Genomic DNA, 26,692 nt, shown 5'->3' on the forward strand with positions numbered 1-26,692 from the left:
TCGAAAGATTATTATTTTATATTGTAAAATTAATTATTTAGTATATGATATTTTGAAAAAGTATGTAATTTTATATTATAATAAAACTTTAATTTTAACTTTCTTTTTTAATTTTTAAATGCAATATTGTAATAAACAACACATATTTCATGTCATATTATTATACAATATTCTGAAATAATAAATTATCTATCTTTAGCACTTTTCAGAATTTCAATTTTACTTCAGATAAAATTATTATTAATAAAATGCTAGACGCGTTTTATGACAAAAATCCCCCAATTTGTCTATTTATTTACGCACTTACAAATTGATATAATTTAGTTTTTTTTTACATACATATTTTACTTAAATATTATTGAAAAATTAGAAATAATTACAATCATTCTTTTTTTAAGTATGTTATGCTAATGAATTTACGATTCACGTTTACGCATTTTTTATTTGTATTTGCCGTGAGTGAGTGGTTTATTTATACCGCCGGAATTCGGTGGTCAATGGTCGTCTGTTCGTAAAGCTCTTGCCAATCACATTTTAAAAGTATGCCTTTGCTAAAAATGGGCATTTTTATCGATCAGTTTGTGTCAGCGAAAAGAACCAACTAAGAATTTATTTTTATTCTAAAGCAAAGTATGTTCCATCAGTATGTGCAATCATATAATATTATTATGTAAATACGTAATATTTAAGTGACCGATTCAACCGTAAATACCGAGGTAATTGTAAACAATAATATCAATAACACCCGGCGTTGCGAGAGTTACAAGCATACAACATGCCCTAGTTTATACGGTTGTACGATGAACAATGAGTAATGTTGTAGGTACCTACTAGTAAATAAATAATTTTATAGGAACACATTTGTTATACAGATGTCCGAGGGTAAAGTGCGCTAACTTTGGGGGGTGATTCTATATGATTTAACAAAAAAAAATTTTTTTTTTGAAATTCCAATGTTTTAAGTTAGTTTTTAGGTTAAAAAGTTGAATTGTTTGTATGGGAAAATAAACATTGGAATTTTTTTACTTCTACCATCATGTAGAATCACCTCCCGAAGTTATCGCACTTTACCCCCGAACACCCTGTATGTATTGGTAAACTATAAAAATAAATTTGTGCAGAAATTATTTTCCTCAAAATTCTGCCTCAATACAGGTTATATCCATCTTTAAGATACTACTATTATTGTCTCCTTATAACTGTGCAATTATACATTTTTCTATTATTGTTCTTATAGCATTTCTAATGTTATCTTGAATTATATGTATGTTTCTAATTCTGTTATGCTTTTGATGATCAAATACACGAAAAATATTAATAAAAATGTTAAATATTTGTTTTCAATTTTTATGTATACTCACTTCATTGTCCAACAACTTATTCGGTAAAATTCTGGAACCGAGAATTCATCATAATTATTTTCTTCTGAACCATGCTGTAGACATGGCCTGTTTAAAGGCGGCGATACACATGCCTGTAAAATGGAACAGTAGCTTGCATGCATGTTAATGGCATGTACAAGTTACTGGCGCAATGAGAATACACATGCAAGTTAAACTTGCATGTAAGTTGCGTCCTTGCATGCCTGTATTTGCAAGACGTATACACATGCCAGTCACTAGACAGTACGTGTCTCAAATCACTCTGAGACTGAGTAGTCTCAAGCTTTTTGGCAATGGAAAACATTCGAAGTGAATTAAATATCATCGTATTGCAATTGGCAGTACAATGTGTGGCTAATTTAATGAGAGATCAGCTACTGGCATGCCCGTACCTGTCGCGACGTTCACACATGCCGGTTTCATAGCCCCCCTCGTCCCCTCCCTCAACTTGCATGCCAGTAAATCAAATGTTGTGCAATCTACTTGCAAGGCAGGTACAGGCATGCAAGTTAGCGTATACACATGATAGTAGCTGGCATGTGCAAGGAGCTTGCATGCAAGTGTGCCAGCTACAGGCATGTGTATTCCCGGCTTAAGCGACTTATAGCGGAATGAATCCGGTATATCTATCTCGCTCTAAAATTAAATTATATTAAATTAAAATATTTGGTCTTAATCCTTGCAATGTTATAACAATTTTTGTATTTTTTTTAAATACCCAGTATTTCGTAAAAATTATATTTATAAACGACAGTTTTACAGTTTTTTTCCTTTGAATAATGGCCTTAATTAGGTATCTATCTAATGAAAGCATTTTTATGAACTCCGTATCCATATTGCAATAGTAAATCGTTTTATTTCTTTAAAAAGAAAATCTCGCATTCGAATGAAGCTGACACAACAAATATGTACTAGAGAAAGTTGAACGGCAACTAAAAAAATAAATAAATCAGTACAAATGCGGTTTATACTGATTCCAGAAGGGTATATAATAATCATGATTCCATTATAACTCAACACCAATTTAAGTAATATTAAGTCAATAAAAGGGATGGAAAAAACTAATTTATAAATTTTTGTCTATCACTTTTCATGACTCTCTATCATTTTTTAAAGTTATGTTAGAATGTCATTTTGATGAGTCATCCTGTCACCATAAATCATTGGTAAATCTCTGATAAGATATTATCTTTAACATGAATATCTTGGAATTGTTTGATGTTTTAATTTCATTATACTGGAACTTTTCAAAATTAAAGGTTATTGCATTGCAGGTGGTGACGGCGGTAAAGGTTAAGTAGGTTATGGCATAACTCTCTTCCGAACTTCAGGAAGTGGAAACCGAGAAAGCCCAGCAGAAAGTTTGTTTGGGTCTTGTTTACCGACACAGTTAAATGGGGTGCAACTTACTGATGACGTTGAGCAGGATGCCCGCGTTCCTGGTAGGAGATAGGGCGAAGTCCGCCCGGCAGCGGTAGGTGCCCTGGTCTCCCGGCACCACCCTGTCCAGCAGCAGTGCCGCGGGGTCCCGGTGGAAGGTAAACAGCACCCTGCTGCTGTCGGGGAAGTCCTTGCTGCGCCAGTGCTTCAACAGTCGTCCATCGTAACTGCACAAATAATAATACATATAGTTAGTTTTTAGTACTTATACTATGGCGTCTGAGGAATGTGTAGAATAATAACACATCTACTAAGCTTATTCAGAAGGTGGTTTATTATGACATAGGTATTTAAACATATTAATTATATAAATGATGTTGAGGGACGTAGGTACTTGACTTACTTTAACCAGTGATTCCAGACATTATTTGGAGTAAAAAATGTAAACAAAAAACGAAGGTTTTTTTTCTTTCACTTGTCGTTACTGGTCACTCAAAAAAACAAAAAAAATGTTGCGTGTTTTACTCCAAATAACGTCAGGAATCACTGGTTAAGGCGATGCCATACGTAGTAATGCAAAATTATGTGTTTTTGGTTTGAACATTTTGTCACCTAGAAATGTTTCAGATGCTTTAATAGTAGAATAGTAGAATAGATCTTGGCCTTTGAAATAATCGAGCATTTTTTAGATAAGTCTTTTTATAACCCAGAAAAAAATAATGTATAATGCCAATGAAAACTGCTTTAAAGTTCAAAATCTCCTACTTACGAACCCATTTTCGGTTATGATTTTATTGTATAATGTGGCAAATTAAGTTATTTATAAAATGATCGAAAAAAATTAAATATTTATGCCTGAACATCCTCAAAATAAAATAAAAGGCACTTTTTGGCCATGTTTTTTTCTTGCATAAATCAAAACAGGTGGATAGTGTGAAGCGGGAATTTAAGCCCTACGTAAGGTGTGTTATTGATAGAGGCTCGATTCAAAATATTACACGACGTAGTGCATCGCCTTAATGTGAGTCAAGTACGTCCAAGAAAGTCGAGAGTCACGAATGCCAATGTTTTTGATATCTGTGTGTGGTTTATTTATGGTGGTGCTAGTGACAATAATGATGCAAGGGGGCTGGTGTATTTTTTTACCGCCAGAGTGCAGTTAGTAGATCTGCTTTCACTGGCGGTAAAAATGAATAATCTTCACCTTGTCGATAAAGAGGAAGACTACATTACCGCTCAGTTCTCAGAACTTGTCTCCAACAATCCAAACCTTTTTACAACAGTTAATATAACTTCTTCAATAAATTAATAAGGGTGGAGTACCGTGTATTGATATACTATACTATACAAGGGTTCAGCTTGTACAATTTTAGGGTCGAAATAGAAGCGGTACGGAATACGGAACAGGACGTGTGGTGGAACTGAATGATCCGGTTTACTGCCCGGGCGCCAAGACTTAGGGGGTGCAAATTTTCAAATATTTTATTAAGATATGTTTTATTTATTTATAATTTTAGAAAAAAATATATTTATGCACATCGCGATGGAGAAGACTAAACTTGTACCAGGTAAATAAACATTTCGTAGAATTTTTACGATTCATATCGCCGTTAAAACAAATTATAGGAAAGGAAACATTTTATGCATAATGTTAGTACGTACGAACACTAAGTAATATGTTAATACATATTTAAATAAGGCCGGCCGCACACGAGAGACTTTAGTTGCGGTAATAGTTTGGTTGTAACAGTTGCATAACCAAAATCCATGGGGTGACAGATTACGCTATAAGTTCAAAGCGTTTTATATAACTCCATATTGCTAGCCAAACAATCCCATACAAAACTGTCACACCTAAAAATATGATGTGCTATAAGTGTGGGCGTGGCGACGATATGCGCTGTGATCTGCTAGCCAGGCTGTATTTGAAAATTATGCGGCCCCCTCTCTAACTACGACAGGAGAAGGGGTCAAAACAATTTACGGAGCGCCATAATTAAGTAGCTGTCATCTGTCAAAAGTGATATCCTATACAAAGAAATGATATTCCGCGGCAGTCCCCTAATTGATCTGACCCTCTCTTGAGGAAGATTATAGCGTAGTGTGTCAGCCCAACATATAATACGTACATGCCACGCCAAATTTATGCGCATATAATATATCTAAGGCCTTATGGAGGTGCACACACAACATCTGACACTTGGTAGACTTTTTTGAATTGTATGGATTTTTAAATAGTTTCCAACTCATGCCACCGCAACCAACGTCTCGTGTGTCGGCTGCCTCCTGCAACTTTAAAAAAAAAAGTAACTCACTCCCATACAAATCAATCTCAGTATTGATGAAAATAAATAATATCAAACATCCCAAAATAAATTATCCTCCAAAAATTGTTCAAATTCAAACGCATTCTAATTAACTACTATATTTGTAGAATTTAAAACTTTTTGGGAGAAGTATCTCAAATATGAAATAGATCAATTATTATATTAATCATATATTACAATGACCGGTCAGTGGTTGAGTGGGCATAGCGCTTGGGTCTCACCCGAGCGTCGCGTGTTCGATTCCTCGGCTGGCTAAGTCCTCCATCACAACACAAGCAACATTTTCGGCTTTTTTGTGGTGGTAGTATAAGATTTTCAAACATTGTTGGGTTATAACCCGGGAATGTTTGTCTTTCTTTAAAAAAAAAAATGTATAACTTCCCTCTCTCCATAACATAACTCCTGGAGCACCCTCGAAGGGTGAAAGCCAGAAACATTTGAAAAATAAAAACAGATCAACAATCCCAAAGTATTACACACTGGATACTGAAGTGTCATTATTAATTTGACTTATTTTTAAATGCATATTTACGACCGTATTAAAAATATTAAAAACTGCCAGGGGCGCCAAATATTTATTTGCCCGGGGCGCCAAATAGTCTACAACGGTTAACGGTCCTTGAGGCGGGCGACATGGTGAGTTCTACCTCACCTTTTCGCTGAATACCCTTTCACGTTTGTTTCCCCGAGACATGTTGAATTTGAACGAAGGGATATATATTGTATCTCAAATTTCCTCATTAAGGAACTTTGTACATAAAACACTGGACCCATCTTGAACATCGATACGGTATACGGCGGACCTACCCACAATACCCATGTTCAAATGGTTTACATGATCTAATAACACGAATCTTAACCCGGAGAGTTGAAAGGGTTTAGTGAGTTAGACCGTGAGTTGGCAAATGCGTCGGGTTGGGAACACGAGCGTCGTGAGTTCTATTCCTCGGTTAGCCAATGCTCGTTTTACACGATGCTTTTTTTCATACCGATCCCCATGTGAAAAATCTTTGCTCTAAACCATAGACGTCCAAATTAATAGACTTCCCCTAACATGAAATCTGGGTATCATTGGAGGGAAACCACGTGACCATATTGTTGACACGAAAAGGGTTCGAGAATGCTTTAAATAAACTATGACATTAGTCGTACATTGACCACTGCAGAGCACACGTTAAAATAAGCAGACCATGCGCAGCAAAAGCAAAGTTCGCAATTTGGAAGATGTGAAAGTTTTTTACGCAGCTACGCAATTTGCGAGCCATTACAAAAATGTCTAGTAATTCGTAAGCAGATTTTATTTTCGAGGACCGAATGGAGATATTACAATGCGAGTTGGCCGTATATTGTCAGATTCATTTATTAACAAACCACAGAAAGTGGGACGGTCACGCCGCTTTCCGTGCTCCTCGCAGATGGTTTGTTGCCCTTTCTCTGATTGGCTCGTCTATTCATTTGAATGTCTACGTACAGATATTTGGTATAAGAGAAGAAATAATATTTATTATATTCCAACTAGATATACCATAGTCCCACTGGTCTGGGCAATTGGGAAACTTGCGCGGTATTCACAAAAAAATCAGTTCGTCAAATTTGTTTATTTCAACCTATAAATTAGTGCCAACTTTAAAAGTTTACAGAACCATTAGGCCACACCCACCTATATTTAATGAAATGTTTACATACACTATCGTTAATGCGATAGGTACCAGCAATTTGTCGATTAAAAACTGTCTACAACTTTGTTCGGTAGTACTTACCTGTCTATGTCTATTTTGAGAGTAGGTACCTACCTATCATCTCGATATAATCGAAGAGATATCCCAAAATATCAACAGATCAACAAAAAAACGTTTTCCTTAGACTTGAAAATATCGATAATCAACTTGTCGATTAAAATGTCGTGTAAAAATCCTCACGTTAAATTGCATCCTCCAAAAAAGTCACAGGAAACCTCTGTCTATTAAACCCTACTTCTATTAGTGAAGGTTAACGTTACTCCGTAAAATTTATGACCAATTTACGTCACGGAGTTTCTCCGCCATCGTTAAGTTCCCGTACACATCTTAATTAAAACTAAATCCCTTTCACAGAAAACCTTAGCGATAGAAGATAAATTAGATGGACGTACCAAACGCAGTCGTATCATGGGTTACGACTTTTTTCGGGATTTTGGATAAACCGATTTACGGATACGACCACTATTTTTATTATTTATTTTTACTCGTTCTTACAAATATTATCGCACGATACGACTGGTCAAATACGATAATGGAGATGTAGGTAAGGGCTTGTAAAATAATACGAAATGTAGTATGAAATCTGTTTGTTTGGCTTCGTGTTTTTTTTAAATAAAAATCTTAATAAAATTGTTTATTTATTTATTTTAGACTGGACCTGTTTCACCAATGTGCGAATCATCACGTCACGAGTATGAAGATTCCCTATGTACGGTGAAACAGGTTCTGTCTAAAATTAATAGTCCCAACCGCCCGGAATCAATGGAACTATGTTGTGAAGCTGAAGTATATGTAGATGTATACCCTCCACACAGCATCCCCAAAGATGACATAGGCCCTGAGGGAAATTATTTTCTTCAGAGCCTCCTGTGTGGAGTTAATATAAATAAAATTAAAAAAGATGTGAAAGCGACAGGTTGGGAAGAACCTGGCTAGATAGACACTAAACATGGAAAAAGCCATTGCAAGCAAAGTTAGATTCTGAATAGATGCGTGTCACTTTGTTGCAAATGTACCAACTTCAATTTATTTTATAAATTATTTATGAATAACGTAGATACTACATAAACTGATATTTGATTTTTTATTTTTATTTTGCCCACGAAAGGTTTCGAACTCGCAACCTGTGAATATGAATCCGATTATAAAATGATTTCAACCACTCGGCCACGTAGGTATCAACAGTAAGAAAGGTTTCCACAGAACTCTCAGCGGCAGGAAAACATGCCACATTTGTTTTGTCAAAAAGAAATCCGGTCGTAACTCAGCGTTCGAGTACGTCAAAAACCCTACCAATTAATCGAACAACAAAAAATATCTCTTTCTCGAAAACGATCTATGTAAGTAACAATAAGGAAGGTTCCCACGGAGATATCAGCGCCAGGACCACGTATGCCACAATTAATTTTGTCATCCGAAATTAAGAAGTAAATATACAGGGTGTTCAAAAAGTCAGCGGAGATCAAAATTTCATTTTCATTCCAAATAATGTCAGGAATCACTGGTTAAAATTTTAACGTCCCTGTATAGTAAGAAATCCAGTCGTAACGCTGGGTTCGAGTGAGTCCAAAAGCCCAGCTTAAAAATAATAGTATCCGGAGAAAAGAAGAGCGTAAAGAGTATAGTGATTTGATTACCTATAAAAGGGTTTATTGCTTTTGTACCACACAAGCAGGAGAAGGGAGTCATTGTTATCCTTGGTCGTGACGTCACAGGGCAGCGCAGTTTTGCCGCCCAGAAGGGCTTCGATCTTCTTTATCTCTCCTGGAACAAAACAAATGTATATCATGTTAATTGGTGCACAGTTAATCATATTTTATCGACGATAAAATCAATAATTTAAGCAATTTTGATTGCTTGGCCCATTTTTGATTTGGAAAGCCGTTTAGCATGACGATGGAAACACAATAAGGATCGGCGTTTAGCGGGGGTAGTTCAAATGTCAAAATGGTGCTAATCGTCAGTTAAACGTGACGGGGTTCAAATAATAAACAAACCCAATTGTCAGAGATGACATAATTTAGGATGCGGTTATGGGTACCGCAGCCTCGGGAATCATTTATTGGATAAACAACAGCTCTGTCATAGGTTGCCACAAGTGATTCGCTACATTTGGTGGTTTGGCAGGGGTGAGGTTTTTATAGATCTATACTGCATGGCGGGCCGGATCGGAAGATTCTGGTTGAGGGAGACCCTTTGATCTCCCCAGCCGGACACTTTTGGCCCATCGCCTTGTATCGCAGTGGGAAGGATGGATTCATACCTCCTGGACCCACTGACCCTCAGATTTCTATTCCATATTTTTGCTTCCCTAAATTTCAGTCTTTACTTTCCTTGAAAAGACTCTTCACCCAGCATCCCCAAAGATGTCACAAGCCCTGAGGGAAATTATTTTTCTCAGGGCCTCCTGTGTGGAGCTATTGTAAAAAATCGAAAATTAAACCGTGTTGTATCATATTTATTAATATGCGTGTAAGTACATTACTTTGAAATACATATATTGTACATCCCAAGTTTTCAAAGTTTGATATTTTTATCTATCAATTGTTGACTGAATCGTACGTGATTTAAAAAGTATATAGTTTGAATTGTAGAAGGAGTTGGGGACACCCGAGGAAGACTTTACGAATTATCTCTGTACGAGAACGATATATATGGAATCGAATAAAAGTCAATTTAATGGAGTTTTTTTAAATAGTTACAATACGGTATACGGATATGAATTGTAGAAAGAGTCAGGGATGCCCGAGGAAGAGATGGCACGATCAAATTAATCAATTACGTATGCGTGGTAACATGTGGCGTATGTGATGAACGAAAAATTAATCAATTACATATTTGTGGTAACATGTGGCATATATGATGAACGAAAAATTAATCAATTACATATGTGTGGTAACATGTAGCGTATGTGATTAACGAAAAATTAATCAATTACATGTGTGCGGTAACATGTGGCGTATGTGATGAACGAAAAATTAATCAATTACATATGTGTGGTAACATGTGGCGTATGTGATGAACGAAAAATTAATCAATTACATATGTGCGGTAACATGTGGCGTATGTGATGAACGAAAAATCAATCAATTACATGTGTGTGGCAACATGTGGCGAATGTGATGAACGAAAAATTAATCAATTACATATTTGTGGTAAGATGTGGCGTATGTGATGAACGAAAAATTAATCAATTACATATGTGCGGTAACATGTGCCGTATGTGATGAACGAAAAATCAATCAATTACATGTGTGTGGTAACATGTGGCGTATGTGATGAACGAAATAAGGGGTGTAAGGAGAATTTATGACTTGAAAGTGAATAGTTGAAGAAGTCGAGGATGCCCGAGGAAGACATGGCACGATAAAGTGAAACAGATTCGTATTACAATACAATACTAGTATTTCCACACAAATCCCTTAACACTAACACTAGAATTCACAACCTAAAAACATTCATAAGTCCCCGATCAACGCCGGGTAAAGGTCAGATAGTTCTTAACAAAAAACGGTAAATAATCTTCCAGGGGTTCATAATTGAACCGGTTAATTTAATTTGTAAATAATCAGTAACCGCTACAATATGATGAAATGATTCTTAGAAACAAATTGTGAGCGATGATGTAATTAACGCTATGTTAATTTGACGAAGAGGTATTTATGGATGTCTCATAAATTCTAACCATGTTATAAAATGTTTGTCCAATAATTCACATTCGACAAGTTGTTTTGAATAGCCGATCTGGGGTAGAATAGGCTGGACAAAATGATGTATTTTTTTATTATTTGAATTAATAATATTAACACCTGTGTTGAAGAATTTGACAAATTCTTGTAGTGATAATTTTTCTTGTGTTTCTTAGAAACATCTATTATGTTGTTGAACAGCTTTTTTTGTAATTTTTACACCTGTTTAAATACTGTGAAAGGTCAAAATCCTCACCCACTTTTAACGACAAAATGGACTTAATTACACCAATCGTGATAATTACTGATAAATTGGCGTGAGACATTGACGGGATCCGTGGTCGGGGGATAAGTCTCTCGACTAGCAATTCCTAGGTCACGGGTTCAAATCCCGGCGTGCGCAAGTAAATTTTAAATGAATTACTTCACAATTTATTAAATAAAAACAATATTTAGTGTATTTGCGGCACGTTTTAGAGTTGGATACTCTCAGTATAGCCCAGTTGTAAGACCACCATTAAGAATCGAAATATTGCTTGAAATGGCTTTAGCCATATTTTGTGACCAGATCTGAATAGCTGGGTACTTCCTCACCCTCCTCTTTATATCTCTTAATTCTCCCCACTACCTTCAGCCTCACAACATATCCCAACTGGAGATGCCATAGTCTCACTGGCTCCAGACGGTTGTAAGCAGTTGGGACTCTTGAGCGGTATTCACATAAAAATAAAAATAAAAATGGCAAAGAAAGGACGTATGATCTAAGTATGTACGTATGTAAGTATGCACTTCAGTTGGAGCACGTCTATTCTCTGTCCACGATAAGAACGACCTGTTGGAGTACCAAATTAGGTTCGTTCTGCGCATACCACCCCCCCGCTCCTTTCCTTCGCCATCGCTCGGCTATCTCCGGCAATCTTCGCTGACAATTCGTTATTCGTTAGTGCCTGCGCTTAGAGAAATTAACCCATTCAGACCCTGCTATAAAATGGATGTTCAGCCGATATGTCCGAATTCATTATCACCAATTACGAAAAACAAAAAAGGACAGGTAAACATTATTTATGTGTTATTTGTATGACTATTCGATTTACAACAATGCATTTTTATAATTCAAGGATATAGATAGGTAATATATGTATAAAATTTGTGAATGTTGGTGTTGATCGGTTTTTTTTTATGTTTATAGGTGGTGCACAAACCTCAACGGACAATGATAATAAATATGTATCGAAAAAAAAATTCGGAATATCGATCACATTGTTGATGAACTAGAGGACAATAATGATAATTCGTTAGCTTTTAAAATTTTTTTTTTTTTTAATGGCAATGATGATATTTTCAACTTTGGATTGATTTCTTAGCCGATTTGATAAATCTGATGCCTAATAAAGTACAATATGTATTGTAATACTATCATCATCATTATTTGAATGTATTAAAATGTTTTAATTTTTTATTTTATTTATCGGTAGGAAAATAAATTAAATAATTAATTTGTTAAAAAAGTGGGTCTAAATGTGTTAACGCTCGTCCTTTTAGGAGTGGGGCGAAGGGGCGGAGACATGCGCGTCCACGGGTTGTTCTAAAGTTGGACCGAGAATAGAAACGGTGTAACAGAAGAGTTGCATGAGACGATGAATACATGTGACTGGGGAAATTCAAAAGGATTAAGAATACAATTTTTACTTTAAACATCTACATAATATAAAAAGAATGGCAATGTTTTCCACAACAACAAAAATAGTACAATACATTTTGTAAATTGTTATGCAGTGTGAGGTGAGCGTGTGGATGAATTGCCGTATCCCCAAATGGAAACTATATCTGGACCCTCATGAAAATATTTGCTTTGCATGATCATTATTTTCGTACTTGCAATTGCCATTAGAGAAGAAATTCTATATTGAGATGGTACCTACTAAATCGTCAAAAAATGAATGATAAACCTTGAGTATAACCATATATCGCATGAAAGCATCTGCCGGTTGCCTTTGCCGTCAACAAATAATCAAAAATACACTCGCGAATAGAAATTAATACACGTAGGTATACAATCAGTAATAAACACATGTTGTAAACTGTACGAAAATCGGTACCAAATAGAACACATATTTTTTCATACCCAAACCATATGGAATCTGGGTTAAAAATGATCGTGTGAAACGCCCATTATTCTGGCTCTTGATAACGAAATCAAACATGACAAAAGATGTATTACTTGTAGTCAAACCATAATTTGCGTACCCCTGTTTTGTCTCATTAGTGAGAAGAGACGTGGGCAGATAATTGGCAAAAAGTTGCCTACCTATGCGCAATATCGTCCGAATACGAGTGGGTGTCAGTAATTATAAGATTTTTAAATAACCATAAACGAACGTATATTTTTAAATACATATTTTAAAACAACGAAGATTCATTGATAACAATAAAAAACACGGAATATTCAAACGATGAAAGGTGCCTACATAATTAATGTTTCATTCGTAATTTAGTATGGGTTCCTACCTGCCAACACGACTAATTAATTATAGCTTTTGATTTCACCAATTAACTAAAGGTGACACCTAGAACAACAGGATACTTAACGCCTATGAAACTTCATTGAAATTCCTACTTTACGACTATTACACGCAAGGCTCACATTAGAAAATCTAATAAAACCGATACGGAATTTTTAATTAAGGCCACAAAATGTACACATCGGTATTTTGAAAATATGTTTATCGGATTGTATGCTCCCTGGATATAACATAAATTAACAAACCTTGAATAATTGAATTGAGAATCTTAGGGAATTCGAAATTCAAAATATTAATTTGTAAAGATTCGAATTTGGAATGACACGACGTGTCACTATAAAATAACATTCCTTTTCATGGATTTGAATTATATTCGAACAAGTAAATGGAATGCAGGTTTGAAAATTGTAAAAATGTTATAAACGTTATTTATTTTTTTATATACATCCAGCGGAAAACTCAAACGAATATTAAACATAAAAATACATATCAAACACACATTATTCTATAATACACTTAAATGAGTGAATTTAAATGTTAATTTGTAAATGAAGATTGGGAAATTCCGGGTTTATATTTTACCTTGTGAAATCGAAGTGTTTATTTCGACCTAAATAATTTTTACCACAAAGCAGATGGTCTGGGTGTTCTGGTAAAAAACGTTGAACCGTTCTGCTAAAAATGTTTTTTTGAACTTATGGCAAAATATCTAACTAAATTGAATGACACTTTTTAACGAAATGTTTTTTTGGACTAATGACTAAAATATCTAACTAAATTGAATGATATTTTTTAACAAAATGTTTAGCATTCATTTTGTATCTATACCTACGCTAGAAAGGGTTTTCTTTGTTGTATTTTATTTTTTATTATAACATATGGGACCAAGCATGTCGATTTTTCATTGTTTTGGAAGCATTTTGGGATTTTTTTATATCTAAATGGAAGTTCTAAAAAAACTCGTTTACAAAAATTTGGATATACATTATCACACGATTATAGCATGTGATAGACGCGTTATATTTGCGTGGTTTGGCCTATTTCAGCATATCGCTTGTAACTAATTAAAAACGACACAATTTGGTTTCCAATGGTAGTAGAAAATACTAGAACGTTATTTCTAAATAATATTTTTCATTTTCGTTTTTAACACGTATTGTTTATTCATTTGAAGGATACACAGTTAGATTTATTACTCTTTTTTTCAGATTGTAACTCTTGTGTGATGGTGTTTTAATTAAAAACAGTTTCTGAAATATTAAACTATTTTTAAATACCTACATCTATATGAATTTCAATTTTATTTTCGTAAATGAATGCAAATATTTCCTACCTACTTATCCACTTCCCGACATTCGATCGAACTAAAACTCGGCAGATAGGCTAGTTATCGATGACAATGCATTCTATCAACTGTTGGTGGCAATTACGCACAAACGCATATCTCTTAAATTGGATGAAATTATAAAAAAATAAAAATAATCTCGGTTTCATCCAAATAGGAAGGGCTGTTCACTCATTTCAGTCAATCCCTGGGGAATAAGGTTTAATCCTCTGTCATTTTTTTTAAATACAGTAGCTCTCGCGTCCAAGAAAGTATGTTTAAATCAAAACCAAAATTTTCTTTGAAATCATAAGATTTGAAAGTACGTACCTACTTAAATACCTAACTACCTAATTAGTAAAGCATTCTATTAATAAAATATTTACTGAACCATTATAACGGCCACCATCTTGAAATCGGAACCGGAACGTAATAAATAAATTTACAGACAGATAAATGCTAAATGGTCGAGTTAAAACAAGACTTCGCTATGCTCTGTCAATAACTTTTAAAAAAATAATGCCTTTGACATCAACCTATCAACCTGACGTTTCTTTCCTATCAAATATTTGTTTCGAAACAAACAGATCGATCGATAACAGAATTCTTTTAAATTGGCATACAGGGTATATACCGTGCCCATTAGACATCCCTTCTCTTTCAAAATGGTTAGTTATTATCGGTTGTTGTTTTTAGAAATACATATTTTTGTTTTTGGATAATGTTTCATGTCGTAATCGTGGCAATAAAGCACAATTTCCTTGAACATTAATATAATATACTTATCGTAGGTGGCTAAGAATTAACGATTTGTTTTAAGTAATCCACGTCAGTTACATTTCGATAAGAATCTAACAAGTAATAATCTACAATCAGAACTTTAGCCACCGAACTACAGAGGCCGCCGAACTACCTAATCTACTCGTTTAAAATATCCATTACCATGCTAAGTGTTACTTGTTTTTAATCGTTGGCTAATTTGTTTCTCAGAGTTCAAACTCGGATAAAGATATAAATTACTTAGGAAACTTGGAGTCCATGAGACACGGCTTCTTTAACAATTTAAAGGTCATTTATTACTCAGTAACTCACCGCCAAGTAACTTTTGTGTTTTTTTTACAATAAACCTAAATTATATAATTTAAATATACAATTAAAACCCATTAATGGAGGATTATAATGAGATGTTTGGCAACATAAATTTCCACTTTATTGGATATTAAAACAACATGGCAGAAATTTTTAAAGTTACACGTTAAAATGAATATATTTACATCCATTAATTTGAAATAGTAAATCTCGGAAAGCTGTAGTTTTAATGGCTCTGGAAGTAACACAGTTGCTACACTTGTTCAGCCACTGAAGAGATTTACCCATAGAAGTGTGTTGTGGGTGAAGAGATTCACCCAAACTAAGCACAAGTTTTTCCTTAAATCTGCTGAAGATAATTAAAAATATTTCAAATATCTAAATGACTAATTTATGTATTGTATTTTGATACCGCATACCAGATGGTGGTAGAGGGTGTAGATTTATATAATTACTATCCCGTTAAAATTAAATGTACTTTTAAGGGATTTTCGTAGATGGCGGTACTTGCATCATCTGACAGAGATAGCGTGTTGGTTGTACCCGAATGGTTGCGAGTGCAGGCGAAGCTAGCTGATTTCTAGGTAGGAAGCTCACTTCCAGTTGCGTCCCATGTTAGAATAACTCTGCCTCTGATAGAACAGATGTATGTCCTGCTAGAGATTAATTGTAATTATCTTACGATAATAAGGTATTCGTTATCTTTGACCAATCGTAGCATTTATTGAATACTCCCGACCTCAAGTGTATTTCATACCAAGACGATAACTATACAGAACACAGTATATACAATCATGTTTTTATATTATATGCCCATAAGGGATTTTAAAAACATGTGAAATATATAATTATTAAGTGGAACAGTAATTATGAAGTAAAATTTGCTATTCAAATTATACATAACCCATGCAGAATAATAGCATTATTCTAACCTTAATTATTATTATTATTATAGCCTTCTTGTAACTATATTCCGTGCATTTGGACACATCTACAACTTCTGCGAAAGTATTGCCAACTGCATGCAATCTTGGTACAAACGAGTATCTAAATGACTCCTATTTTTGCTGTTGTAATCAACAAGAATTTTCGGTCGAGTATGCTTAGTAAATCGGAGCTGTCTATAATTCCTAATAATTTAAAAAATAAAACTCAAGTCGGAAATAAGTCATCTATCGGATTTTAATTCTTTCATCAAGTAGTTGTAATTTATATTTTCTATAGGTAGACCGAGTTTATAATTAATATATTTTAGAAATTTGTGCCGAATTTTTTCAATGGAATCGGAGTGGATTTTAAAGTGAGTGAATACAACAGTTATATTCGATATCATTTCGAACTAAAGAGAAATGTAAGATTTTGAATGTTGATATCATAGACATATGAATATTAGTAGACCTGCCCTAAGTGATTAAAAGCGTATTATCCCCACTCCCCATACCGGTTCCATCGAGCCGGCTGGGCTCGCATATGGCCTCAAGTGAAATTTGAAAACGTGACGTCATCATTCTTGTGCGAACTATGGTCGAGGCATCATCGGTTCATTTTACGAAATAACACGGCAAAATGTTGACTTGTGATATGAAAACTTGTAAAAATAGATGTGAAAAAGAGAATAAACCCAATTGTCGTATTACATTCCATAAGTAAGCATTATTTTACTTTATTTTAAGCTTATTCACACCGTATTATATGGATCAGTTTTAGAAACATATACTATCACATCACAATGTAGCGATTCTCAAGTGTGCTCATCGTTGTTTACTGAGGTAAGTAAATTATGAGACATTTGTAAAAGTGTCTTAACTAAATACTCTGAAACTAACTACGACTCTGAAAATAGAAGCTGCCTTACTTTGCCGAATTTGGACTTCGCAAATTAGTTCATAACGTGGCGAGTAATTTGCGCTCCCATGTAGAAATGTCTATTCATTCAAAAGCAGATTTTACTTTTAAGAACTAAATGGTGATATTATAATGCGAGATGCCTATTTACTGTCAGATTGATTTATTGACGAATCACAGTCAGCCTTACTCCCTTCGTTCTTCAACAGTTGATTTTACCCCTCGCCATTATCTTCTCGTCTATTAATCCCTATGTCTGTGGTTGATATGTTTTTAAAGTATCTGCCAATACGGAGAATGAAGCCAAGAATTTTTGCAACACACTTCTATGGATTTTCTCTTCAGCTTCGGTTTAGCTCTCCTGATACATCGTTTATTTACGATTCCAGACATTCGAAATTCCTTTAAACCAGAAGATATTCCACCAAATTGATAATATATTTTCAATTCATCGGATGTGGCATTTAGGAAACTTATTTACCTCTTATACTTTGGTTTATGTTTATGATTTAGTTTAGGTTACCATTGCAAGTCACTAGCCATTAATTTTAGTTATAAGCCACTGGTTACAAGTCTTAGTTGTAAGTCACTAGCTATTTACCTTAGTTATAAGCCACTAGTGATAAGTTATAAGTCTTAGTGATTCGAATAGGTTAAATTTATAAATTAAGTTGAAGCCCCCTTGAGTTGATTTTCTCACTATAACGGCGCTATGGAAATGATCCAAAGAATATTATTATTATTATTATTATTATTAATTATTTTTTAATCAATACGGTTTAATAACACGCCAGCCAGAATAACTCCTGTCCCGGCGCGTCCGGTACAAACGGACTTAGAACACGTGTTCTGAAGATGGGAAGGAAGTTGGAATTTAATCGTCCAGTATTATACATGGCAACCTAATAAGCCAATATTGGAATGAGGATGGGTAGCAACAAATGTATTGATTGAGCTTTGGTTTTCGTTTCTCTTCGCTTTCCGCTTATTTTTACTTCCCGTTTCTTCTCGCTTTCATCTTCTTTTATCAGCTTTTCGCTTATAGTTTTTGTTGTTGCTTTTCTCCGCTTCTTGCTTTTCGTTTCCATCATCCCGTTATTTTACGCTTTCCGCTACACGCTCCCAGTATCCCTTTGCTTCTTCATTACTTTTTTGTGTGCATTGCAACTATTTTTTTAAATCAAGGTAAAACTTAAAATGGTTTGACTACTCAAAATAGTTTTTCCTTTTGTTGTCTTTGAATTCCCGCCAAAAAACTGACAATTAACGAATCATTTTTCTATTTCCTTTCAGTTGGATTTTGATGGGTGTAAAAAAAACAACAATAAATTATTAATGATTTCGTGCAGATACGGTTCCCCTTCTGATTCCATTTATAAGCTAGGATTTATTAGCGAATATATTTTCTCTTTCCCTTCTTCTACCATTTGATGAGGACAAAAATATCGAGAATTTATTAGCGAATAAATTTTCCATTTCCCTTCTTTTGCATTTTATAATCACAAAAAAATCGAGAATTTATTGGCGAAAATTTTTTCTCTTTCCCTTCTTCTGCCATTTGATGAGCACAAAAACATCGAGAATTTATTAGCGAATAAATTTTCTGTTTCCCTTCTGTCGCACTTCGGTGTGCTTAAAAAAATAAGCGACAAAACAAAAAAAACTTTAAAACATGCAAAAATACTGCTTTCATCATTGTAACAGGATTTTTATCATTAATTATACTTACCCATAATACCGCTACACCTAAGTAACAAAGATCTACTCTTTTATATTAATTCAATAAGTTACCCGCTAATTAATTTATGATCACGTTTTATAAAATTTATCACGCAACTTAAACAAAGCACCTTATCATAATGAATGACAAAGAAACGAATAAATAACTGTAAGTATTAAAATTTATTAACCAGTTTTGTGGGGACATCATCTTTGTCGGGAAACCAAAACTACGAAAATGCTGATTAAATAAGTCGAGTTACTATGCAAAGATGACATAAATCTCATTGGAATTACTGCGTGATGTATGATAAGATCTCTTGCAGCTTCTGGGTGCTGGACCACTATGGTTTTAATACACGAGATGAAATATCAGTTTCTGATGTTTTTTTTGTATTAGGTAAAATCTCTTCATTATACAAACTAGTTTGATTGCTTTCAAATGAGGTGATCGTATGTTATGTAGAATGTTCTTCGTTTTTGATACTTAAAATTGAAACACCATAATGGGCTCAAACTTGTTAAAATTACAGAGCAGTTTTTGAAATTTTATTTACCGAGCACCATCTACTTCTTCACACTAATTTAGCCAGGAACAAAATTTTTTGTGCATTCGCTGGAGCCCTGCTCTTATTTCATCTGTGATTCTTTTCTTTAAAACATTGGTAAATATTCGAGATCGCTGGCCACGCTTAATACTATTTTTTTAAAAGAAACCCTTTTCATTCACTAACCAAACAACAACAACCCTAATCTATCCTAACACATTCTAACCTTACCTAACCTATCCTAACCTATCCTTACCTAGCCTAACCTAACCTAACCTAACCTAACCTAACCTAACGTAACCTAACCTATCCTGAACTAACCAATACTAACCTAACCTATAATAACCTAACCTTTTATAAGAAATATCTTTATTCATAAAACATGCCTATATACCTTTATTTTATGTTCAGAATTCGGCCAAAATAGTACCTACCTAATTAGCATAGAGTAAATGGTAAATCTAGCCACTCGTATGGTATCAGGAATACCAACATAAGAAAATGACATCAACCGATTTTTTTGCCTGCTATCCCATACAACGAAAATGAATTTTCATTTTACGTAATTAAAAATTAAAATGGTAAAATAATTTTTTTCCAAAAGCAGTAATTTTCCTTTTATAGTCATTAAGGTAAATCAAAAGGTTTTATTTAAAAAAAACGTATTAAGTGTGGCCAGTGACCCCGAATAATTACCAAAACATTTAAGTTGGTACATTTAATTGGTGGGTGGTATTAGGTTAAAAAAATTAAAGTGGCCCCCATAGGGAAAAGTCAGCAGGCGCTATATCTGGCTGCCTGTGTTTGACGCGTAACTGTCAAAACAAAAAACATTCTGACACACCCATATTATGGAGGATTAAAAGTTGGTGTTGAGAACGAATTTACACACAAATTTGTGCCGGTATACCAGTTGTTGCTCTTTATGTTCGCTTAAAGAGATATACAGATTGCACTCGTCCAGTTGCTCTCTCGTAGGAGCCCTTGTAAGATAAACCTTACTAAAATATATAGTAATAACATTACTAAAAATTACTGATATACAGTAAAGCAAGAAGCTAAATTGTTTGAGATAAGAAAAAATTACTATTTCCAATGCTTAAAATATATATTTGCTCGAAATACCCTTTTTACAAAAAATGAAAACCGATTTAGTAATAGGTTAAATAATGTTTTTAAAGTTCCACTGTGTAAAACCAGACTTGCGCAAAGACATGCGTATTTTATAACACCAAAAATGTATAATGCTCTCTATAAGACTACAGAAATTGAATGTAAAAATAAATCCTCCTTGGTTTTTGGGTTACTTTGTTAAATGAGTTTTACTTTACTTTTTAACTGCTTGATGAATCATATTGTGTCTTGGATAAATACCATTGATACAAACATTTACTTGCCTTAACATCTGATCTGCTGTAACATTTTTAATTTAATTTTTTTATATATTTTTCAATCGTGTCTTTTAAATTGTAATTCAGTAAACACTGATTTTTTATTTTTTCAATTTTATTTTCTAATCTTCTACAAAGATAATGTATGTATGATGTATGTGAGTAAAAACTGTTAATAAACACAATTATACCCACGAACTGGCGATGCCCATGTGGGATTTTTTAGGTTAATCTGCTAAATGTATTATTCTTTACTTTTTAACTGTTTATATAAAAAAAGTGTTTCCTTTATTGTAAAATTATACCAATGTGTGTACCAGAATAATTATTAATAAAAACAAAAAAATAACTTGAGGGTGCGCTGAAGGGGAATCATTGCAGAACTGTGTTACATGGAAAAAATGATTGCTAATTTATGAGGAATCTCTTCAAGTTATTGGTATACCGTTTAAAAATGATATTACAGGCCTTACGAAATAATTAATAAGTTTCCTGATAAAGTTTTAGTAAATTACGAATAAATTATCATGATGTCAGAACACGTGATCATGAAAATCAGAATATTTTTGAATTTTGTCATGATTTATTTTTAAGCCAAATAAATGCACTGGCTTTCCGAAATTCCTGCAATCCCATTTTTAACCGGATTACCAATAATTTTAATAAGCAATACTAATTTTTCTCTGTGTATATACCTATTTAATTGTACGTAGGTACCTGAAGGTAAAAATTACGTACCTACGACCCGAGGGGGTCACTAGGGTCCCCCAATGTGTCTTTTAATATTCCTTTTGTCCTTTCCAGTAAAACTCAGATATTTGTTACTACTTTCCGTTTTTATATAATATTTGATTTAGAAATTAACTAAGAACTCTCGTTCGGGGAAGTGTGTTACCCCCATCCGGTACGAGAGTGTTAACCGAAGTAAACTGTTATGTTGTCTTAATTATTATTATTGGGAACTAAAAAAATCCTTTGCATCCCAACAGATTTGTAGCATGGACGTATTTTGATGGTATATACGAATAGAGGTAGGAAATTCAGAAAAAAACATTGAGAGTGTGAATATAAATATGAAATCAACCATCTTCATGAACAAACTAAATAAAATATTTACGTACTAAATCTCATATCCTTACTCAACACGGTGTCCGGAATCTTAGCGGGAAACTGGGTATCTAGTATCTACATATATCACTCTTGGAGTCGATTTTGTAGTAAAATATTTTTTGATTTGAGCTTCCGTTTTCGAGTAGGTAAGTCGAGTGCAAAGATGAAATTATTTCGGTCGAATTTGAAAAATATCATTTTTCTTTCTAGAATCTCTTTAGCTCGTAACATGGGATTTATTAAATACCAATTTTAAAAAAAAATTAAATGAAGGGGGTCTCATGGTCTCATCTATATTTTAATCTTTTTTTAATTAGATTAGACTTGAGACCCAAAATTGCTGGTTCTGAGAATATCTGGTAGAATTTTTGTAATACATTTAGAAAAAAATCCTGTTTAAATCATTTTCAGGGTGGAGCCGGTTACCAGAGATAATTTACATATTTGTATTTAATGTGGCTTGAGTCGATGATGCGTATAATGTCATGACATCATTGATTTAATCATCATACAAAAAATAAAATAATAATGGTCTTTATCCCAGAAACTAATTACATCATGTTTTTATATATACTACTAATAGCTACTAGTAGTATATTTTACTTATATATATTTTTTCCTACTTCTCTTGATTCTATATGTATATCTACAATAATGTAATGTACACTCCTCTTCCAACCACAAGCTAATGCTTCTCTGGAAGAGTAATATTAAATATTGCCACTGTAAATTGTAAATCTTATTACTTATAATGTACTTTTTCCTTTAATAATAAAAAAATATATTCATATATACTTTACAATTTATATTAATATTACGCCTTTGAAATTCTGATGACCAATTTTGGACATTTTTTTCCTATAAAACCAGGTGACATTCAGAAATTCAAACCGATTACTCATTCATTTGCAGACTCAATGTCTTATATTTCATTCGAGTGGATATCGAATAGATTAATAAATGAATCCACTCGGAATTCGGAATGCGGGTTATACCTTAATAATTCTAGTTTTTATGCAGTGTGTGTCCGCAACAAAGAAGTGAAGAATGCCAGACAGACAGACACCAGATAACCAGACAATTCAACTACCGGATAACCAGATGGCTGCTAACGCTAAGAGCTATAAATTAGCATTCAGGCTGAACTCAACACAGCGAAACAGACACGGGCGTTTTGAGTTTTCACGAAACACGAGAGTTTTCTTAGAAGAATTTTAGTGAGAACACTAAAACTGGCAAAATAAAACAAACAATTAAAAAAAAGTTCTGATTAAAAATTTCTGGTATTGCCTATGCTGGTTTTCGAATCCTGAAATTTTCCAAATTAAGGACATTAAACAGAGTCCCCATTATTTATAAACTTAAGTTGGTACAGTGACAAATTTGGGTTAGTATCACAGCGTTTGTATGGTTAAAACGGCCTTAAACCAAGCTTAAGGCCGGCTTTAAATACCAACGTTGAACCAGCGTATAAGAATTTAATTATTAAGACGCAATGAATAATTAACGAGAGACTCAATTTATGTATCGATTACTATCAGATGAACTGCTTATTTTCTTTATTTAGAATTAGCTAGCTGAAGTCAGGAGAGACAATTCTGTTTTAAGGGATGCGAAAGGGGGTCGGGTAGTTTTAGAAATCTCACTTAGACAGTGACCTTCCTCTTGTTTTGAAGGTCAAGTGTGCAAAATTTCATCAATCTCGGAATAAAACCGTAGATTTGTATAAAATTCTACTTGTGCTGCCCGCCCGCCACACACAGACACTCGTATACCAGTCCAGAGAGACTTTCGGTATTATTCGAATGAAAGCGAGAGGAAGCGTCCAAGATGGTGCATCCCGACGTAGAGATGAGACGAGAATAAAGTCCAGTATGTGTCCTACCCTTGAAATTTTATTTGAGACGTTTTGAAAAACATGATACTGAAATTAGTGAAAATGTCAATATATATTTTTTATTTTTAAGTCATCTCAATTCATTATTAGTTAAATTCTGTACGTCAATGCTTTTCCTCCATGGTCCATAGGCTTCTCTTCGTGTCTGCGGCAGATGCTTCACAGTTTTACAGCTTCACGGTCAATAATTCGCTCCAGTCGTGTTTATGTCGGCGCATTTATTTAACAGCGTCATTATTTGGTCGAGGTAGTTATTAGTAGGAGAAAGCATTAAACTGTTCAAGATTGGCCCTCTCGGTGCGAAAGGTGAACCCGTCATTGTAATAGGATTTGTAGAGACAATCGACAGGTATAATTATTATTATTGCTCAATTATGGTGGAGTTCAAAGGATCGAAATAATACGGAACACAATATTGTCAATCATTCAAGCTTTAATGAGGAGGTGGTAGGTTCGTAATGCTTATGGTTTTCAATGCAATTATATTTTATTGATACTTCCAGCTTGACACGGTTAAATTTACAGGCGGCTAAAAGCGGTACTAATTACGCTATAGTTATTGCTAGCGGGTGTCATATATATTTTCTATTTGGCATCTTCAAAAATAATTGTATAATAAATGTTTTATTAAAAACTATCTATTTGATCCTCTGCTCTGTTCCCATTGTAACCCCTTCATTCTTCCATCCATTCCTTCACCCACTACATCTTTAAGTCTATATTTGTAATTTAGATTTAATTAAATCCTGATGAGGTAAGCATTGATCACGAAGCATGTCGGTTGGTGCAACACAATAAGTTTGCTGTGTTTAGAAATAATTGTTTTTGTTTTAATGGTATAAAATTCAAAAAAGCGATACAAATGACCTTATTTTCAAGATTTTGGAATTTTTTTAAAATTGTTAATTTATTATTTTTATTTTAGCCATTTTACATCCAAGTTTAGAAATGTCTAATTTATATTGTTTATTACATTTTCTGTTGGTTAATATGGCTCCTACAATCCAGCTTGATCTATCAATTGGTGCAAACTTTATAGTTATACTAGTGGGCCCGGTCTGACGTTTTCCTGCCACAGACCGTATTCTATGTAGGGAAGTTAAAATTTGTGGTTGTAATGTATATATATAATATTATGAAAAAAAAGTTTTTGATTCACAAAATTTCATTGAATTCGGTTGTGCGGTTTCGGAGATTAGCGTGTATGAACACAGTGACACTTGATTTTTATATATTATATAAGAAGATAGGCAGCGCATTATAATTCATTATATTTCATTAATTTGTATTGTAAACTGTTTTGGGAATTGGCTTTGTCTCGTCACAATTTTTATGTATAAATATCATCGCGTTCGAAGTCAGTAAATGTTTCACTGTTAACCATTTTAGTTATTTTAACATTTTACTTTCCCTTGAAAAACTATTTCGTCTAAGTATTAATCTCATTACTCTATTTCGAACAGTTTTCTACTTATTGTGTTCTCTGTCGTTACATATGAAAAGAATTCTTGAGTTGTAGATAAAATATGGAGCAATAATGAATTCATTGTATTATATTATTGGCTGAATTATATTTTTTATAACGGAAGTGTACAATGAATTAAATGTTGTTTAATTGACGGCCGGCGTGGTCTAGTGGTATACGCTTTTGACTACAGATCCGAAGGTCGCGGGTTCGAACCCGGCGTGCGCAAATAAATTTTATTTGATTAATTTGTGTTATTTCACAATTAATTAATTTAAAATAATATATAGTATATTTGCGGCACGTTCCAGAGTGGAAGATACTCTCAGTATCGCCCTGGTGTAAGACCACCATTCAGAATTGAAACGTTGCTTGAAATGGCTTTAGCCGTGTTTGGTGACCAGATCTGAATAGCCAGGTACTTCCCCACCTTCCTCTTCCCCATCTCCCTCCCCTCCCCAATACCCTCAGCCTCACAACATACCCCAATTGGGGATGCCATAGTCTCACTGGCTCCAGACGGGAGCAGTTGGGACTCTTGTGCGGTAATACTGTAAAAAAAAAAAAAAAATATCAACCGATTAACAAAAAGCATACCGTATTTAGTTCGTATTTCATACCATCTACAAAGTTATTTATATCAAGCTTTACGAAGCTTCGAATATTTATTTTTCCATTTATGAAAAGACTGTTGATATTATATTTTTCCATTTATGAAAAGACTGTTGATATTATATTTTGGGTTGCTCGAACTGAAACTTTTTGGAACCAAATGTTTGATAAAAATATGGCGAAGAACGCATCTAGCTATTTTTAAATCGATGAGCTAAAGAAAAAACATTAGGCTAGGTTAGGTTCTCAGTAGAAACAGTGGCGTGCATTGATCTATCATAAAAGGTAGGCCGTGTATAGTTTTTGAAGTTCAGATATGAATTGTGCATTTAATATTTGAAAATTAACAAACCCTTAACACCCGTATACAAAAAAATTAACGAACGATTGTGAAATAAAAATATTAAAAAGTTATGAAAAAATAAATTATTTCCCAAAAATGTTTTTGAAACATATCATCATATTTATGACATAGCAATGTAAAATGTTATATACAAATACAATAGAAATAAATTTGAAATTTTAGAAATTTTAAACAGCGTTAATATTCAGTTGAATATTATTAATAATCAAATATTAAAAAAAATGTGGCCATATCTATACTCATAATATTTTTTGTTGTTTAGGTACCTTATGTTGTTTTTTGAATTGTA

General features: G+C 33.7%; 1 protein-coding gene across 1 annotated transcript in view; it reads right to left on the reverse strand.

Moving 5' to 3' along the window:
- Positions 1-26,692, reverse strand: part of LOC149416592 (hemicentin-1-like) — an 84,772-nt gene that overhangs the window by 13,323 nt on the left and 44,757 nt on the right. Inside the window, exons 3-4 of the mRNA XM_089641280.1 lie at positions 8,466-8,592; positions 2,793-2,989 (exon numbers count right to left, since the gene is read on the reverse strand). Of these exons, the coding sequence (XP_089497406.1) occupies positions 2,793-2,989; positions 8,466-8,592 (324 nt within the window). The remainder of the gene's footprint in view (positions 1-2,792; positions 2,990-8,465; positions 8,593-26,692) is intronic.

This window comes from Hesperophylax consimilis, chromosome 16 (assembly GCF_061612785.1).
Source record: "Hesperophylax consimilis isolate HC1 chromosome 16, BYU_Hcon_1.0, whole genome shotgun sequence".
Taxonomy (NCBI): domain Eukaryota; kingdom Metazoa; phylum Arthropoda; class Insecta; order Trichoptera; family Limnephilidae; genus Hesperophylax; species Hesperophylax consimilis.